This window comes from the organism of the source record quoted next, unplaced genomic scaffold, assembly GCF_019419815.1.
Source record: "Pyrus x bretschneideri cultivar Hongxiangsu unplaced genomic scaffold, Pyrus_bretschneideri_v1 Contig14, whole genome shotgun sequence".
Lineage (NCBI taxonomy): Eukaryota > Viridiplantae > Streptophyta > Magnoliopsida > Rosales > Rosaceae > Pyrus > Pyrus x bretschneideri.
This window is the reverse complement of record NW_025999435.1, coordinates 1806647-1825991: the sequence shown is the minus strand read 5'-3', so window position 1 is coordinate 1825991 and position 19345 is coordinate 1806647. Positions and strand designations below refer to the sequence as shown.

Genomic DNA, 19345 nt, shown 5'->3' with positions numbered 1-19345 from the left:
GACGGTTCATAATGCTTTTACCAATACCGTTCATTTGTTTTTAAATAGTTTGATGACTAAATGAACTTAATTTTAATTGATTTTTTGCAGAAGTGATCTTTATAGGGTGATTTATAATATGAACGTTCTGATTATAAACACAAAGTTCTATAAATTAGCAATGAACAAATTTGAGGAATTTTAAGTAGGAGTTCCTACTCATCTTTGAGTAGCTAAGTATTGTTTGTGTTGAGTGGGTTGATAAAGTTTGAAAAAAATTATTCGTCAGAGGTTTTTGACATGCATATATATTTTAATCAACTTTCTTAATTGTACATCTCTATAGATAAGGAATCCCTTGTTTATGTCCTACCAAGTCCTAATTGTATAGTACATATGGAACCGTAAGTTTAATTAAATTGGTTAGAGTAAATGAGTTCCCGCTTGTACTGTTAAAATATAGAGCCTAAACATTGTTATGCATTATTGTCTCTGTCAAGGGATGAATTTATCGAGATACCATCTTTGTTGAGTAAGAAGAAAACATTTTTAATCTATTTTATAACAAAAAATAAAATCCTAACCTTTGTACAAATGGAAGTCTTCCAAGAAAAGAAAAATAAATCAGAATTCTATTTTAACTTAGGGGTGGGTTCAAAAAACCGAAAACCGAAAAAAACCGACAACCGAACCGGACCGAGACCGAAAAAAACCGAACCGCAAAAAAACCAAACCGAAATTGTCAAACCGAACCGAACCGAATCTGACCAGTTCGGTTTCAGTTTTTGAGGCTCGGAAACCGAACCGAACCGATATATATATAATTTTTTTGAATATTTATAAATAGTTTAGTCATACAATCATAACAAAACAGAACCTGTTGCTAAGTTGGTTTCAGTGAAAGTTTACAAGCTGGAGGCATGGGTTCGAACCCTCATGCCTCCAGGATTTGTGAGATGATTTTAAATTTTTTAATCTTTTTATTGTAACCCTAACCCTCCTCCTCCTTATTTTTCATTCCCCTTCCCTGCCTCTCTTCCCTCCCTCTCCTCTCTAGACTCCAACCCATCTCTCTCTCCCTCCCTCTCTCTCGCTCTCCGTCGGTGAGAAGCAGCTGCAGCCATGGCGCAGTACAGCAAGGTGGCCCCGACCCCTCTGCTGAAAGACGAGCTCGACATCGTCATCCCCACCATCCGAAACCTCGATTTCCTCGAGATGTGGAGGCCCTTCTTCCAGCAGTACCACCTCATCATCGTCCAGGACGGTGACCCGTCGAAGGTGATCAAGGTCCCGAAGGGCTTCGACTACGAGCTCTACAACCGCAACGACATCAACCGGATTCTGGGTCCCAAGGCGTCCTGCATCTCCTTCAAGGACTCTGCTTGCAGATGCTTCGGCTACATGGTCTCCAAGAAGAAGTACATCTTCACCATCGACGACGATTGCTTTGTAAGTATCGCTTTTGGGTTTCGAAAACTTGGGATCTTAATTGGGGCTGTTTTGGATGTGGGATTTGATTTTTGAGTTGAAAAGGTTGGATCTTGGTGGGTTTTGGGAAGTGGGTTTTGTTGGGGTTTTCGAAATCTTGTTGTTCAATTGAATTTCGATTCGACTCGAATTGATTAGTTTGTGATGAAATTCTGTTGCTTTTGTTGTTTAGATCTGTTTCTGCTGCTAATGTTTGACTTACCCTCATCTGTTTCTGCCTCTCTTCCCTCCCTCTCCTGATTGTAAATGTAATTGGTTATTTATACATGTTGATTTTGATTTGATAATTGATGTTAAAGACTTTAACATCAGAATGAATGTTGTAAAACTGTGCTTGTTGTCAATATGGACAACAATTTGGGATAAACTAAGTCAGAATGAATTTGGGACAGCAATTTTAGTTGAATTACTTGAAGAATATATGTTTCTGTATTTGATATATGCTTGATTTCAACAAACTAAGTGGATTAATGTTTCGGTAGGTTCTTACAAATTTTATTTTTGATCTGTATTTTTCTTTCCCCAAAGCCCAAAAGATGGTTCAATTACAGAAGTTGTGTATATAACTGTCAATTTAAGTTGTTATCTTTTGTTTGATTTCGATGTTTGAAATATTATGCGCAGTCTAGACTCTACAAGCACATTTAAGTTGTTATCTTTTGTTTGATTTCGATGTTTGGATCTCAAAAATTTGATCACGATTGAATACTGATCATCTGTATAATCTCTCGAAGGAAAGGAAAATGCATTCCTTTAACAAGCATAGACGGACATGCCTTAACAAAGATGCACCAACACCACTGTAAATCTGATTAATTTTAAAGTGCAAGAATATTAGGTGCTGAAATTAGGTTGTTGAAACTAGGTGAACATTTTGTATGCTGAATAAGTTGTATGTGCCTTAAATTTAGCATGCAGTTCAAAATTCCCAAAAAAATGTTGAAAAATATATGTTTCGTCCTTTTTCTGCAAGTAAAAGTTGTACCTTGGCGCTCGGTGGGTTTGGGATTGTTTTTGTTCGTCTCCAAGTGCTTTTTAAGAAGCATTTTCATGTGGATGACTTTGAAGAAGTGGCTTTGAATGTGAACTTTCATATTTCCATTTTTTTTTTAATAATTTGGAGGGAGAAAAAAAAAAAAAAAAAAAAAAAAAAAAAAAAAAACGAAACCGAACCGAGAAAAACCGAACCGAAAAAAAAACCGAAATAAAATTGAACCGAACCGAACCGAACCGAAATTTCGGTTTGGTTTCGATTTTGAGAAAAAACCGAACCGATGGGAACCGAACCCAGCCCTATTTTAACTTAGATGTTGACTCACCTCAACGTGAGCACCCGCCGAAATTTGAATTTTCATCCCCAAACTTTAAATTAATTTAAAGTAAAATATAACTTGTATCGAAAAATAAATTGTACATTTATTTCCTAGCACAACTGTTCTTCTAGATGGGAAAATAAAATAAACATGCCACACCATACAAATTATTAGGTCATATAACTTTTTGATAGACTACATATATATGGAAAGCTGTGGTTGCATGACCTCGCAGACAAGTCCACTCCACTATTTGGTCAAATAAAATAAACATCACATGTTCAACGTGCAAATAATTAAATGAGTCATTAATTTGGTTCGATACAAGTATTTGCTTTTAATATATCAATATATTTACATTAAAGAGAGAGATGGATTCAGCTAGGTAGCCTATTATTGAATTTGTCAGCTAGATATTTGAACTTAAAATCTCTTATTTACAAATAAAAAAAATACCACTAAACAACAATAATGAGTGACGCTACAAATATTCATTAAAAGCTAGAATTTTGAAATCGAATAATCACCATTCATATAAGGTGGTTATGCACATCAAATTAAAGGATGTCCTTTAAAGGATTTGGATCCTCTTCTGAGCCCAAGGAGAAGATCCTCCTGATCAAGACACATGAATCGTTGGATTTTTATTTAACGGTTATAATTATTATAACATTATAACTTTAAAGGGATCCCCCTGTTTATAGCCATTAGATAAAAATCTAACGGTCTACGTGTCTTGGTCAGAAGAATCCTCTCCTTAGGCTCAGGGAAGGATCCAAATCCGTCCTTTACACAGCAATTTTTCATGCATGTCACACAACATTTCTGTGAGAAATGCCACTACATCATTTAATTCATCAGTCATAGCTACTAATTCCAATGTGAAAATAGAAGCCATGACCCCCTTTTTGGATGACCAAATTTTTTGAATAGATGACTTGTGCTGAGCGGTAATTATACCATATTAAAATATAGAACTTTAGCGAAAAGTTTATCATACTGTTTACTTTAACGAAAATCACATTTTTACACTAAAAAATCAATCTTGGTACCATTCACATTACCTTTTATTTTGTTCTTATCGTTAAAACTCAAAGTTTTTAAGTTATTTTCGTTAGTTTTTCTATTAAAATATCCAAACCCAAAATCTTAATTAAAATATCCAAACCCAAAATCTTAACCTCTAAGGCAATGAGCTCAAATCAATCTTAAGACATTGTATTAAACATTATGAATGGGAAATTTGGCTAAGTTACATTGGTTCTAAAAGACTTTACCTGCTAGTCGGGCGGCGGACTGGAGTCTACTGCCTAAGCGGCTAGGCGGGGGCTTAGACATATTAGACGGATTTAAGTAAATTTATGATATATTGTATAAATAAGTGCCAATTTATACTTTAAAAAACTCATAATTGTAATGGGATACATAAATTGTGATAAAGAATATGACATATAGAATATAAAGTAATAGACAACCATATTGAAAATATGGAGAACAAGCATATAATGAGTGTTCATTCAAGTATTCAACAAGTCTCTTGAGAGTCACGATAGAGGTGGGTTTAGGAGTGCTAGGCAGGCTAGGTGGAAGCCTAAGCAGGTTTAGGTGCATTTTCTTAATTTTCAAATGCCTAGGAACTAATCGGGGTTACATCCAGCCGCCTAGCACTTTGGCGGGAATTTTTAGAACAATATGTGTCAGTCAAAATAATTTGATGTTAAACTCACCAAATCTACGAAGTCGAACGTAAAACCTCTCATTTATAAGTGGACACAAATTTTCATATACAACAATACTGTGGGTTGAAATTTTGGATAAGTCATATGATAAGTCAATCATAATTTGGTATCGAATTCCAAGGAGGCGAAACCTATGACCTACCATGCACTTACAAGTGAAGAAGAATACCACTAAACCACAATACTAAGCTTGTCATTTTGAAGAATCAAACATAGACTTCAGATTTAAAATAGAGAGAAATACCATTAAACTATTCTGTAATAAACTAATATCTATTTTCATTATCTTTTACACTATATGATAGCTGGCGTTTTTCATTATATTTGTTAGAATTAATCCATGATATGGTGGGCCACGTACGTCTAGGATCACAGTTGATGATGAAGAGTTGAGTGGGTTGATGAAGTTTGAAACAATTATTCCTCAGAAGATTTTAGACATGCATTTCCTTCTCGAGCACGTAGGGGGGATTTAATCTGAACCATTCATTTCAACCGTAAGACATCTATAAATTGACTCCTTCATTAGAAGAACATGCAGTCGTACTTGACTTGAGAGTTTGGGCATTGGTTAGTCAAGGTTAATCTGCAGATCATGGATAATCATGGTTATTGTGGGGTTTTACTGTCTCTTACTTTGTTAAGTTTGGCTATTCATGGAAGCTTCTGCTTCCCTGAAATTAATGGAGATAACAAGGGCTCTTCACGTACCACTACTGATAAGGGAAAAGGATGGGCAGTTCTGGTTGCAGGATCAAGTGGTTACGACAACTACAGGCACCAGGTTTAAGCTTGTCCAAAATTTTGATTAATTAGTAACATTTTATGTTAATTGTGTTACAAGTAATAAAATTTAGGGCTAATCCTTGTCGTTCCATGCAGGCTGACATATGCCATGCGTACCAGATACTGAAGAAAGGAGGACTGAAAGACGAGAACATCATCGTTTTCATGTACGATGATATCGCATACAACTCGGAAAATCCTCGAAAAGGTGTCATCATCAACAAGCCAAACGGACCTGATGTTTATAAAGGAGTTCCCAAGGTCGTAACTAATTTTCTGAGTCTGATTTTTAATTTCTAGCTGGTTAATTTGTTAGTTTAACATTGTTTAGTTACCTGTAAGTATTTGTTTTTTTTTTTCTGATGCAGGATTATACAGGAGATCATGTTAACGCACGCAATCTCTATGCTGTTATTCTCGGAGACAAAAGTGCTCTCACCGGAGGAAGTGGCAAGGTTCTAAGTAGCGGTCCGAATGACCATGTTTTCATATATTATGCAGACCATGGTTCTGTAGGATTACTTGGTAATTTGTAGCTTTTTTTTTATTTTAATTTTATTAACTTTGAAAATATATATTTAGTGATCTTATATAGTCCCATAAATTCAGTAAATTTTGTTCTTCGGGTTGCATATAAACAGTATATTGTGTTCAGGGATGCCTAGCGATTATGTTTATGCGAAAGATCTCATACGTGTACTACAGAAGAAGCATGCTTCTAAAGGTTACAAAAGCATGGTAAGAATGTTCACTTGAGTAACAGTCTTACTGAAGTCTTCAACTCTTTTTTTGATGATTTTCTGAGTTTTCATGCATTTATGTGGAAAAAAAAAAAAAAAGGTATTTTACCTTGAAGCTTGCGAGGCAGGGAGCATGTTTGAGGGCCTCCTTTCAAGTAATCTGAATATTTATGCTACCACTGCGTCGAATGCAGAAGAGAGTAGTTATGGAACATATTGTCCTGGTGACCCATCACTTCCTGACGAGTTTGATACTTGTTTGGGAGACCTGTATAGCATTTCCTGGATGGAGGATTGGTAATGCAGTGCCTTTCTTTTTGAAAATGCCGTTCTAATTTAACAGAGTACATTACTTTGTCAGTTTCAAACACATTTTCGATCAAATGCCTATACTAATTGCTTTGTTGTTTCGGTGACTTTTGGACCATATTTTCACATTTGAGAGCAGTGACATAAGTGATTTGCATAAAGAAACTTTGGAGAATCAATATGAAAGGGTAATATTTTGAAAGTTACTCGTGTGTAAAATATTTATGGATATCATAATGTCTAATGTTGGTGAAATTAGAATAATTTAACCATGTGACCATGTCGATTGATTTACAGGTTCGAAGAAGAACAACTAATTCGCATGTTATGCAGTACGGAGATATGAGTCATAAACAGGAGTTCCTCTTTGCTTACATGGGTGCAGATCTTTCTAATCGTAGCCATACTTCCACCAGCGATATCTCTTCACCCTCCATCTCAAGGGCTGTTAACCAACGTGACACGAAGCTCCTCTACTTTCAGCAAAAGGTTTCTGCTCTTCTTTTATTCTGAATTCCAAACTTCAATGTGTTTAATTTTCATGTATACACATATATGAATTGATTAGTACATGCCAAACTCTCCGGACAGAGAACTTTTCGTATGTTTTTGACAATTTGTATTTTTTGTTCTATATGTTTCAGCTGCAAAAAGCTCCTACTGGATCTCAAGAGAAACAGGGTGCTCAGAAGCAGCTGCTGCTTGAAATTGCTCATAGGAAAAACGTGGACTATAGCATAACGAAACTAGGGGAGCTTTTGTTCGGACACGAGAAGAGCTCAAACGTTTTAATGAATGTTAGGCCACAGGGGCAACCTGTGGTGGATAATTGGGACTGCTTCAAGAACTTCGTAAGTTCCATCTCTTGTAATTCTATACATCAAATTGATACTGACGACAACCAAGTGCTTGTGCTTCTTTGTTCAGTTTTTTGAAGTAAATCAACAACTTTTATCTCTGAGATAATTGATTTTGAGTTCTTTACATGCAGATGAATATTTATGAGAAGTACTGTGGACATTTATCTGCATATGGAATGAAGTACACGCGAGCTATAGCCAACATATGCAATGCTGGGATTACCACAGAGAAAATGGTTGCAGCATCTGATCAAACTTGTGCCAACAAACCCAATGTCTAGAACTTCCTTTTGATCAGATAAATGATCAATACGTATATGTGTGATGTGTTGGATGCTAAACTATTTCTGGAGTTGATCTTGAAGTAATTGCAGCAGCTGGACTAATAAAGCCAACGGCTATTTCCTTTGGAAATGTAACGGCCAGTTTAAGTTAAGTGATAGTTTTTCTACTAGTGTAAGGCTTGGATTAAAAGCTCCAATGAAGGGCTTAGATTAGCTTTGTACGAACAGGTTGGTGAGCATTTTGTCAGCTAGCTCCAATGGAGATAAGGGCTGATTGCAATGCCAAAACCCTATCAATGACATATATATGTGTGTTATGAGCTGCCGCAGTAGCCGTCTCCAATAGCCGACAATCCCATCTTAAATTCTGTGCAATCATCACCATTTTTGGTGATCTCTATCCTTTCCAAAACTAGCATACAAAATACCATCTTTAATAAGAAAACGAATTAATACAAAATATTTTCGTAAATGGTCTGGCAAGGCTAATCATATGAAGCAAAATCTCTACTAAGAGAAAAGAATTCAACCAAAGAGCGAAAAAAAATTAGTTATGTATACCATCGTTGACTAAGTTTGATCCTTTTTAATCGTTGTGAATATTCATCCTTCGTTTCTCTTAAATAATTTGAAGTTTGGTATGCCAGCAGTTTCGTTTTTTCATGAAAATGAGAAAACCTATGTTGGATTTGGCAAAGAAAAGAGTAATGTTATTCTTACTACAAATTTATACCACATTTATTTCCTATCTTAGGTGGCATATGAGTTGGACAAGCTACATCATTTAATTTCAATCTTTTTATTAATTAACACACTTAAATAATCTTAGGTGGCAGAAGAAGTCTCATCATATACCACAATCATTATTTAATTAAAAATATTTTTATTAATTATTGATTAACATTTTGAAGTTAAATGCTAATTAATTTAGATGATGTGGCTATCCATATCAGATGCCACCTAAGGTGGTATACAATTATGGTACAAAAATATGGTAAGAATAGCATTATTGCAAGAGTAATGCTATTCATACCATCTTTTTATACCACATTTCTATATCACCTTAGGTGACATCTGATGTGGATAGCCATATCATTTGAAAAATTTGCAAAACCCAAGGAAATGAAGGAGAAAGACTCCTCGTATATCACAATCATCATTTAATTAACTAGTTTTTCTTAATTATTAATTTATTAAATAATAAACTAAATTAAAAATCTAATTAATTCAAATGATGTGGCTGTCCACATCAAATGTCAACTAAGGTGATATGAAAACGTGGTACAAAACATGGTATGAATAGCATTATTGTTATTGCAAAGGGAATTATATTGCAAGAGGGAAAAAACACTTCTGGTTTTGCAGTTTTGCGAAATGAGGACAGAATAAGTATTGGGAAGATGTTTGGTTGGGCGATTCTTAGTTTGAAGTTCGGTTTCCCAGGCCTTATAATCTATCTAGTTTCCGAAATTCTTCCATTTGTAACATTGGGGAATCTTGCAGAGGAGTGGCGAAATGGAAGTTCAGTTTAGGACAGACCTGAAAGAAGATGAGGTAATTGAACATCCTCTGTTGAAGGTAATATGGGAGGGAGGTACTGCATTGTCTCGTCGTACGCGAGGATTTCCAATCTCATATATTTTCTATTAAACGTCAAATCTTAAATTCAACTAATCAAAATAAAATACTAGTTCCAAACTAATTTCAGAATCACATACAATCATCTAATACTCCTCTTCGACGTTCTCGCTTGCCTTCTAACATTTCTCACCTTGCTAAATTGAAGACGTCTAGAGCTTCTCACCGTTCAAGACCTGCCCACAACCTGAACAGACCTTCCCCGGGACTTTAACCTGACATGGCGATGGCTGCGAGTAACATGCCTACTTGAAGGGCAAATAGAGCTCTGCAGCCTATCCTTTCTTCTCCTGCTGACTGACTTCCGCTTTCTGCTGACGTTTAAGTTATGATAGTTATCCCACAAGTCATTTTCTTTACTCGAACTGAAGTCTTGTTTTATGTCTTGAAATTGGTGGCGGCGGTGGCAGTGACCACGTCGGTCTACCCTCCTAGTGTTCCTTAGCTTGTACCACAAGAAACTAGTAGTATCCTCCAATGCAAACCAATACGTCTCACATGCAGCCCAACACATTTTACATTGGCTTTATCCAATGCATTGGAAGATCCCCAGCTTGAATAATAGATAGAAGAACAATAAAGCTGAAAGAAAATAAAAGATTTGAGTAAGCAACAAATTAACCATTCTGAAAGTGAAACTCAAATTTAAATGCTCTTAGGAGATAATCCTCGAATCGAATGAAATAGTGAATTAAAGATTGAACTAATTAAAGAAGGAAGAATTACTTATGTAGCAGAGGATCGATATCATTAACAGTCTCAACAGATTGGAGACGAAATGATGTTCAATAAAACATATCAAATCTCAAGGTCTTGAAATTGACATAACTCTGCATTTTGATTTCTGACAATGAAAATCGATAGAAGTGTCCTTAAATGTGTCTACTATAAATCGTTTTGGTTATTTTGTAAAATTTTTTTTATCAATATCCTCGTTAAGTGAAGGGGTTAGTCTGACAAAAATACTCTTAAAATGTAGTCATGGGTCGTTCACCTACAAATTTAATGAGATTTCAAAGCATGACCAAAACAATTTACGGCGGACAAAGTCAAGTTTTCATCATTATATAATGTCCAAAACCCATTTTGGATTAAAAAAAAAATTAAAATTTAATAAATTTAAAAATTAAAAAACCTAATAAAAAGAATAATATTAGAGAGACTAAATTTGTAGACAAAATTTGCAAATTAAATGATGTGTCACTAATTGGAATAAGTAAGTTTATCAATGCTTAAGTAATAAGTCAATCATCAACTCTGACATAATTTAGTTTACAAAATTTTGTCTACAAATTTAACCTCTATAACACTCCTCAATAAAAAATAGGAGAATAATAGATAATGGGTCTGGAAAGGCAATCATAGAAGCAGAAACAATGGCTGTAAGCAACTTTTACTAAGATTAGGGTTTTGAAGTTAAACAGATTACCAGAGCCAATAGCAGATTTAAAAGGCTATGAAACTGATCCCAGTCTCTCTCCCTTGAAAACTCAGCCATTTTCTTCTTCAGCTCCTGCAGGTTTACACCTTCTCTTTCTGCAACTGCAACTCCAACACCAGCTCCATCCATATCTCCAACCGCTGGATAATCACCAAACCCTCAAACTCTCTTGGTAGTGGCTGGTCTATTTTCTTCACAAACAGGACGTCATAAGACTGGCTACCGGACTTTGCCGGTTCCTTCCATGGGGGATTTTGATTTTGATTTGACAGGCACGCGCCGCTTTGCTGGTAGTGATCTTGGGGGACCAAACGTTGTTGGTTGGGGGGAAATCCCCGATGGACCATTTTGGAAAACCGTATCGTGCAAAATTGCAATGATGAGGGAAGGGCTGTATCGTGCAAAATTGCAATGATGGGAGAAGGGCTTTGGGTGTGGATAGACCCGTGATCACTCAAACTCTAAAGTCAAGTTGATTTCATCTTCCTTGTATGAAAGTATTTATCCTCATATAACGATGATAAATACCATTCTATTTATCATTGTTATATGAGTTTAAATTTTGAGATTCGTATATAGAAATGCGACACGGTTATCAATTTCTCTTATTTTTATGACAAGTAGTATTAAGTAGATTAAATTTGTAAACTATATGATGTGTCATAATAAAAAATAAAAATGTTAATCAATACTTAAGTAATAATCTAATCATTAACAATCACGTCATATGACTTATAAAATTTGAAATTAAACTAGTGATGTCATTCCTTAATAAATAGAAATTAAACTAGTGAATACCTAAGTATTATCTATTAACTTGGCTCCTCAGTGAATGAGAAGGATTTCTTCCTTAATTTACTACGTGTTCGATCGATAGAATTTCATACTTATGATCGGAATCGTTTATATTAGAAAGTAATTTGTAAAGATCACATGTGAAAAAAAATAAATAAAATATGAGATAGTTTAATCATAGAACTATTTTAAAATAGATGGACTGATTTTGTAAAAGTATCGAGAACCGTTTATTTATTTCTTAAATGACCTTAGTTTTGATTAAGTTTTTGCATTGATAATTTTTATATACAGATTAATAATATGAATCATTAAACCTGAAATTTTATGAACCGGCATCTTGAGGAGCCCACATAACGCAATTTTTATTCAATGATGGCATATGAGATTTTGTCAGCATCTCGAACTTGATTTGACATGACTTTCAGTTAGGCTTTGGAGTCAAGCCCACTATTGTTAGATTTGTCTTGCATGGATCAATTCCTTTGGTTGCCCTCTTCGTTAACTAAAAGTGAAGAATGGTTTTCTCCTTTTGTTGACCTCTTCGTCAACTGAATGTGAAGAATGGTTTTCTTCTTGGACATGTGGCACTGCTGTTTTCATTTCTCAACCTCAAGAATTTGTTGATTCTATTCACCTTAGTTAAAGTAGTCGATTGCACAATTTGGTTGACTTCTCAGTCAACTAGATGTGATAATGCTTTTCTTCATCAGTATGTGAGCACTAATGTTTTCACTCAACCTCTAGGATTTGTTGATAAGAAGTGATTTTTACACATTATTTTTAAGTTCTTACATAAATTCTATTTAATTATGATCATTAATTTTGTTTGATTTATTTAATTTAATTGCTATAAATAAAGAGGAATATGTGAAAATGTAAAAAAGATGAGCGAAAATAACTTCTTTTAATTTCCTTTGCTTCTCTCATTCTACAAGTGGGGTTTAGTCATCATCCAACCATTCACTATATTCTCTCTGTTTACTTTGACTAACATGCACGCATGGTTTGCTTGTTTCCCGTTCAGCTTATAACCGGATCAACTTGTTGGTTTCTCCACCGACCTCTCCATGCACCGTTTGGAAGTTGGTTGTTTAAAATTCTAGTCCTTTCGGATCGATGGTTTTGGGAGGAGTGTTTGACAACCCACTTAATTTGTGCTTAATTTTTGTTTTAGATATAGTTTACAGTAATCAACTTTCTTAAGTGTACATCTCTATAGATAAGGAATCCCTTGCTTATGTCCTACTAACTCCTAATTGTATTGTACATATACACGTGAGTGTAACTAAATTGGCTAAAGCACATGTATTCTTGTTTATGCTGATAAAATATAGAACCTAAAGCTTATGGAGAATATTCTGTTATGCATTCTTCTATCTGGAGGCATATATTTTACAGAGATACAATTCCTTGCCGAGTAAGAAGAAAACATTTTTAATTTATACAATAGGAAATAAAATCCTACCTTTATACAAAAATAAATCTTTCAAGAAAAGGAGAATGTATCACAATCCTATTGGATGTTTTTATTTTTTATTTTTAATAAACGATATTATCTAACTAAATGAAATGGGATGGGCTTAGCATCATAATGGGCTAACAATAATGTGGTTCAAATTCTCCTTTGAAGAAAATCAAACCTAAAATATCTCATTTACCAATAAAGAGGAACGTAACTAGACAGTAGTACAAGTGTACATGTTGGATGTTGACTCACTTCCATGTGCACCCACCTAAGTTTGAATTTCCATTTGGAATTTTAAATTAGTTTAAAATCAAGAGTTGTTTTATTCACACCACAAATATTGTTGAATACATCTCACATCTACTTTTTTAAATTAATATTCATCTTAAACAACTCACATTCTTTCTCACAGTACCCTCACATCCCACCCTTTCTAATTTTCTCTATGCACACCACAACCCACATTAACCTTCTGTGAACCATATTCGTCTCTTGATTTCAAATTAGATGGTGACGCTACTTCCTTTTGCGCAATTAACCCCATCCTAAGGATGTCTTTCTCTCACTAAGAGAGAGAGAGGTAAAAAAAAAAAAAAAACCTTGCATCCGTAACATATAACCTAACAGCCTCTTCTCCAACCATTTGGAAAGCAAAAGCAAGTGTACACTTAGTATTGACAGATTAGTGCTATTCATACATCCTTTTTTACTTTTCACACACCATTGTTAATCTTCTTCAATTCATTCGATCCGACGACCGAAAATTAAAAGGAGTGTGAAAAGTAAAATTGAGTGTGTGGAGAGCACCAACCCATATATGAAGTCTTACCTCATGTGAAAGACCTCCGACAATGTCAATTTTATGTTCTATTTGTCAAAAACAACATTTTCTAATCAACATATTTGTCCTTTTATTGGTTAGAGTTTTGTTATAGAATAGACGATGGGACACTGGGAGTGCCTTTGAGAGCTTGAAAAGTAATTTGGGTTACACTTTGAAAGTGATATGGAGTGCATTCATTATCTTTATTTTTATTGTTAAAACCATATGGGTATAAATAGTCATTTCATATGGTATATAGGTTATTTGACAATAAATTTTAATATACATCCATTTAACAATACGTGAGGTGCTAATAAAAAAATCATAAAATAAAATATAACTTGTATTGAAAAAAAAAAATGTTTGCATTTTTTTCCTAGCACAACTGTTATTCTAAAAGGGAAAATAATATAAACATGTCACACCATACAAATTACTAGGTCATATATTTTTTTGGTAGACTACATATATATGGAAGACTGTGGTGCATGACCTCGGAGATAAGTCCACTAAATTGTTGGTCAAATAAAATAAACATTACATGTTCAACGTTCAAATAATTATGTGAGCCATTAATTTGGTTCGATACAAGATTTTTTTTTTTTTTTTTTTTTTTTGGGTACAACAGTATATTTATAGTAAAGGGAATGGGTGTTCGGTTAAGTCACACAATTGAAAGCCTAATTTGATATCGAATTCACCATCCATGGGATTTCGATACCAATTATCTCAAATCTCGTGCAGAGAAATGTCATCAGACCATAATACTAAGTGATGATACAAGTATTCATTAAAAAAAAAAAAAGAATTTTGAAATCGAATGACAACCATTCATGTAAGGTGGTTGTGCACATCAAATGAAGGGATGTCCTTTACATAGCAATTTTTCATGTGTGTCACACAGCAATTCTGTGAGAAATGCCAGTACATAATCAGCAATGTAATCAATTGAATGGAAGAAATTTATCCAAATTTGCATGATTTAATTCCCTAGTCATAGCTACTAATTAAACGTGAAAATAGAACATCCATAGTAAAAAACCATGACCCCTATTTTGGATGACCAAGAATTTTATTGGATGATCTTTGTATGGATGATTCGTACTGAGTAGCAATTATACCATAGTAAAATATCCAAACCCAATATCTTAAATTTTTAGGCAATTAGCTCAAATCAATTTAAGTAGGACCTTGTATTAAACATTAAGGAATGGAAAATTTGGCCAAGTTATACAATGTGTCAATCAAAATACTTTGATGTTAAACTCACCAAATCTACGAAGTCGAATGTAAACCTCTCACTTATAAGTAGAGACAAATTTTTCATATACAACGATATTGCGGGTTGAATTTTGGATAAGTCATACAATGAGTCAACCATAGTTTGGTATCGAATTAAATGGAGTCGAAACCTATGACCTACCATGCACTTATAAGTGAAGATGAATACTACTAGACTGTAGTATTAAGCTTGTCATTTTGAAGGATTGAGCATAAGAGCAAGTCCACTGTGGGCAATAGCCTTGTGGATTGGCAACAATTGCAAGCCAACTGCGCCTAAAGTCACACCAGCCCAGTTGGGCAATTGGGCTGAGGAGGAACCCGTGGTAGAGGTTAGGTAGAAGTCCAAGGCCTGAGCACCTGAGGGGGAAGTGATGCAAAGCTGACGTTAGCCACATTCTAAAAGAATTTGCGTCAGGCGCATGGACAACATGCGCGCGTGGGAGAGCGTCTCCGACAGCATTTCAAACGTTGGGGCTCGCGTGGCATCCCACTCAATTACCGTTTGACGTGGCACAATCTGGACATTTGATTTCTAGATCAACAGCCCACATTCTTCGGCTTTAAAAAAAAAAATGTTACCATTGGGCCATGTGTCAAAATCTCGACTATTGGATTTCAATTTTTGTAATCCAACACTCCAGATTAACTAAGTTAATAAAAATTTTAAAAATATTAAAAATTAATTACAATTTTAAAACAAAAAAAATTATGATTTTTTTTCTTTCTATAAACATGTAATTTGTATTTTTTTTCCTATAAATTTTAAGTTAATAACACGTCTGGTATGTAATTTGTATTTTAATTTAGTACTTTATGTAATTTCGTATTTATTTAATTTGGTGCTTTATGTAATTTTGCATTTATTTAATTTGGTACTTTGTGTAATTTGTATTTATTAAATTTGACACTTTATTTAAAATTAAACCTGTTCGAAATTAAAAAATAGAATCATTTTTTTATTATTTTATAAAATAAATAAAAAATACTAATATTTTAATACGAATTGTCTTGGCTATTCAGTTTTAGGAGAGAAAATGCAATAGACAATTACTGTTCATTAAAGACGATTACTATTCACTTGATTAGCCACACTATACTACGGTTTGGTGGTATTTCTCTTCACTTAGTTGGAAGTGAGAGGTCTTAGGTTCGAATCTCGTGGATGACGAATTCGATACCAGATTAAGCTGCTCATTGTATGGATTAGCCAAATTCCTCATTCCCTTAATGTAAAAATATCGATGTATTAAAAACAACAAAAAAAACAAAACAAAAACTCCCCCCTCCCTTAATGTAAAAATATCAATGTAATAAAGACAAAAAAGTTTCATGTTGCCAAGAGGGACCTTTATACATTAGAAGTACTCTAAACCTCATATTTAAAATATAGAGAAATACCATTAAACTATAATGTAATAAACCATTATCTTTTACACTATATATGAGGTTGACAAATGACAAATCGTTGTCCTTAATGGATGGTTGGAGGATTTCATTATATTTGTTAGTATTAATCCATGATATGGTGTGCCACGTACGTCTAGGATCACCAAGTTGATTATGAAGAGTTGAGTGGGTTGATGAAGTTTGAAACAACTATTCCTCAGAAGATTTTAGACATGCATTTCCTTCTTGAGCACATAGGGGAGATTTAATCTGAACCATTCATTTCAACCGTAAGACATCTATAAATTGACTCCCTCATTAAAAGAGCATGTATTCGCACTTGACTTGAGAGTTTGGCTATTGGTTTGTCAAGGTTAATCTGCAGATCATGTCTAATCAAGGTTATTGTGTGGTTTTACTATCTCTTACTTTGTTAAGTTTGGCTATTCATGGAAGCTTGTGCTTCCCTGAAATTAATGGAGATAACAATGGCTCTCCAAGTACCGCTGCTGGTAAGGGAAAAAGATGGGCAGTTCTTGTTGCAGGATCAAATGGTTACTACAACTATAGGCACCAGGTTTAAGCTTGTCCAAAATTTTGATTATTTATAGTATTATTAGTAAATTATTTATCTTAGTTATGTTACAAGTAATAAAAATTAGGGTTACGTCTTAATCTTTTATCGTTCCATGCAGGCTGACATATGCCATGCGTACCAGATACTTAAAAAAGGAGGACTGAAAGACGAGAACATCATCGTTTTCATGTACGATGATATCGCGTACAACTCGGAAAATCCTCGAAAAGGTGTCATCATCAACAAGCCAAACGGACCTGATGTTTATAAAGGAGTTCCCAAGGTTGTAACTAATGTTCTGAGTTTGATTTTTAATTTCTAGCTGGTTAATTTGTTAGTTTAACATTGTTTAATTACCTGTAAGTATTTTTTTTTTTCTAATGCAGGATTATACAGGAACTCACGTTAACGCACGCAATCTCTATGCCGTTATTCTCGGAGACAAAAGTGCTCTCACCGGAGGAAGTGGCAAGGTTCTAAGTAGCGGCCCGAATGACCATGTTTTCATATATTATGCAGACCATGGTTCTGTAGGATTACTTGGTAATTAGTAGTTCTTTTATTTTTATTTTATTAACTTTGAAAATATATATTTTGTGATCTTATATAGTCCCATAAATTCAGTAAACTTCGGGTTACATATGAACGGTATATTGTGTTCAGGGATGCCTAGTGATCGTGTTTATGCGAAAGATCTCATAAGTGTACTGCAGAAGAAGAATGCTTCTAAAGGTTACAAAAGCATGGTAAGAATTTTCACTTGAGTAACAGTCTTACTGAAGTTTTCAACTCTTTTTTTGATGATTTTCATGTATTTTCTGAGGTTTTGATGCATTTATGTGAAAAAAAAAAAAAAAACTAGGTATTTTACATTGAAGCTTGCGAGGCAGGGAGCATGTTTGAGGGCCTCCTTTCAAGTAATCTGAATATTTATGCTACCACCGCATCGAATGCAGAAGAGAGTAGTTACGGAACATATTGTCCCGGTGACCTATCAGTTCCTGCTGAGTTTGATACTTGTTTGGGAGACTTGTATAGCATTTCCTGGATGGAGGATTGGTAATGCGGTGCCTTTCTTTATGAAAATGCTGTTCCAATGAAACAGAGTACATTACTTTGCCAGTTTCAAATACTTTTTCGATCAAATGCTCATACTAATTACTTTGTTGTTTCGGTGACTTTTGGACCATATCTTCACATTTGAGAGCAGTGACATAAGTGATTTGCATAAAGAAACTTTGGAGAATCAATATCAAAGGGTAATATTTTGAAAATTTCTCGTATGTAAAATATTTATGGATATCATCTCTAGTGTTGGTGAAATTAGAATAATATGACCATGTGACCATGTCGATTGAATTACAGGTTCGGAGAAGAACAACTAATTCGCATGTTATGCAGTATGGAGATATGAGTCATAAACAGGAGCTCCTCTTTGCTTACATGGGTTTAGATCTTTCTAATCGTAGCCTTACTTCCACCAGCGATATCTCTTCACCGTCAATCTCAAGGGCTGTTAACCAACGTGACACGAAGCTCCTCTACCTTCAGCAAAAGGTTTCTGCTCTTCTTTTATTCTAAATTCCAAACTTCAATGTGTTTAATTTTCATGTATACACATATATGTATTGATTAGTACATGCCAAACTCTCCTTATAGAGAACTTTTTGTACGTTTTTGACAATTTGTATTTTTCGTTCTACATGTTTCAGCTGCAAAGAGCTCCTACTGGATCTCAAGAGAAACAGGTTGCTCAGAAGCAGCTGCTGCTTGAAATTGCTCTTAGGAAAAACGTGGACTATAGCATAACGAAACTGGGCGAGGTTTTGTTCGGACAGGAGAAGAGCTCAAACGTTTTAATGAATGTTAGGCCACAGGGGCAACCTGTGGTAGATAATTGGGACTGCTTCAAGAACTTTGTAAGTTCATCTCCTCTAATTCTATGCATCAAATCGATACAGACGACACGCAAGTGAATGTGCTTCTTTGTTCATATTTTTGAAGTAAATCAACAAGTTTTATCTCCGAGATTATTAATTTTGAGTTCTTTCCATGCAGTTGAATATTTATGAGAAGTACTGTGGACATTTATCTGCATACGGAATGAAGTACACGCGAGCTATAGCCAACATATGCAATGCTGGGATTACCACAGAGAAAATGGTTGCAGCATCTGATCAGACTTGTACCTAACAAACCCAATGTCTAGAACTTCCTTTCTGATCAGACAAATGATCAATACATGTACGTGTGATGCGAATAAGAAAAAAGAAATAATGCAAAATATTTTGGGAAATTGTCTTGCAAGGCTAATCATAGGGCAGACCTGAAAGAACCTGAGGTAATTGAACATCCTCTGTTGAAGGTATATGCCTTCATCTGTCCCATGCAGATTCTCAGAAATGGTCTCTGGACTCCGATGGGAGGTATTCGCG

General features: G+C 34.7%; 3 protein-coding genes and 1 pseudogene across 4 annotated transcripts; 3 read left to right on the top strand and 1 right to left on the bottom strand.

The window, feature by feature from the left end:
• The window catches only part of LOC108868169, a 63574-nt pseudogene extending 52789 nt beyond the window's left edge, over positions 1–10785 (bottom strand).
• LOC125475197 (UDP-arabinopyranose mutase 3-like) lies at positions 811–1804 on the top strand. Of its 2 annotated transcripts, XM_048579682.1 has the most exons (2): positions 811–1428; positions 1767–1804. In XM_048579682.1, the coding sequence occupies exons 1-2, from the start codon at positions 1102–1104 to the stop codon at positions 1782–1784; spliced, it is 345 nt and encodes a 114-aa protein (XP_048435639.1). In that variant the 5' UTR covers positions 811–1101; the 3' UTR covers positions 1785–1804. The 2 variants fall into 2 exon arrangements, with proteins under 2 accessions (XP_048435639.1, XP_048435638.1); XM_048579681.1 differs by lacking the exon at positions 1767–1804 and having other exon boundaries at positions 825–1638.
• Positions 4995–7827, top strand: LOC103960371 (vacuolar-processing enzyme). The gene is made up of 9 exons (XM_009372832.3): positions 4995–5303; positions 5402–5566; positions 5674–5830; positions 5961–6043; positions 6146–6342; positions 6494–6542; positions 6652–6843; positions 6999–7205; positions 7346–7827. The coding sequence occupies exons 1-9, from the start codon at positions 5115–5117 to the stop codon at positions 7493–7495; spliced, it is 1389 nt and encodes a 462-aa protein (XP_009371107.2). The 5' UTR covers positions 4995–5114; the 3' UTR covers positions 7496–7827.
• A 5901-nt stretch (positions 10786–16686) lies between the features above and the next one.
• On the top strand, positions 16687–19206 carry LOC103960369 (vacuolar-processing enzyme). Its single transcript, XM_048579669.1, has 9 exons — positions 16687–16910; positions 17029–17193; positions 17297–17453; positions 17574–17656; positions 17773–17969; positions 18121–18169; positions 18276–18467; positions 18623–18829; positions 18969–19206. Exons 1-9 carry the CDS (start codon positions 16722–16724, stop codon positions 19101–19103), a joined length of 1374 nt encoding a protein of 457 aa, XP_048435626.1. The 5' UTR covers positions 16687–16721; the 3' UTR covers positions 19104–19206.
• Positions 19207–19345: the final 139 nt, after the last annotated feature.

Bases quoted from the DNA above. Each gene is read 5' to 3' on its own strand.
- LOC125475197 (XM_048579681.1), top strand. From the start codon at position 1,102: ATGGCGCAGTACAGCAAGGTGGCCCCGACCCCTCTGCTGAAAGACGAG.
- LOC103960371 (XM_009372832.3), top strand. From the start codon at position 5,115: ATGGATAATCATGGTTATTGTGGGGTTTTACTGTCTCTTACTTTGTTA. The intron at 5,304-5,401 runs GTTTAAGCTTGT...CGTTCCATGCAG, and splicing joins ACGACAACTACAGGCACCAG to GCTGACATATGCCATGCGTA. The intron at 5,567-5,673 runs GTCGTAACTAAT...TTTCTGATGCAG, and splicing joins TTTATAAAGGAGTTCCCAAG to GATTATACAGGAGATCATGT.
- LOC103960369 (XM_048579669.1), top strand. From the start codon at position 16,722: ATGTCTAATCAAGGTTATTGTGTGGTTTTACTATCTCTTACTTTGTTA. The intron at 17,194-17,296 runs GTTGTAACTAAT...TTTCTAATGCAG, and splicing joins TTTATAAAGGAGTTCCCAAG to GATTATACAGGAACTCACGT. The intron at 17,970-18,120 runs GTAATGCGGTGC...ATTTGAGAGCAG, and splicing joins ATTTCCTGGATGGAGGATTG to TGACATAAGTGATTTGCATA.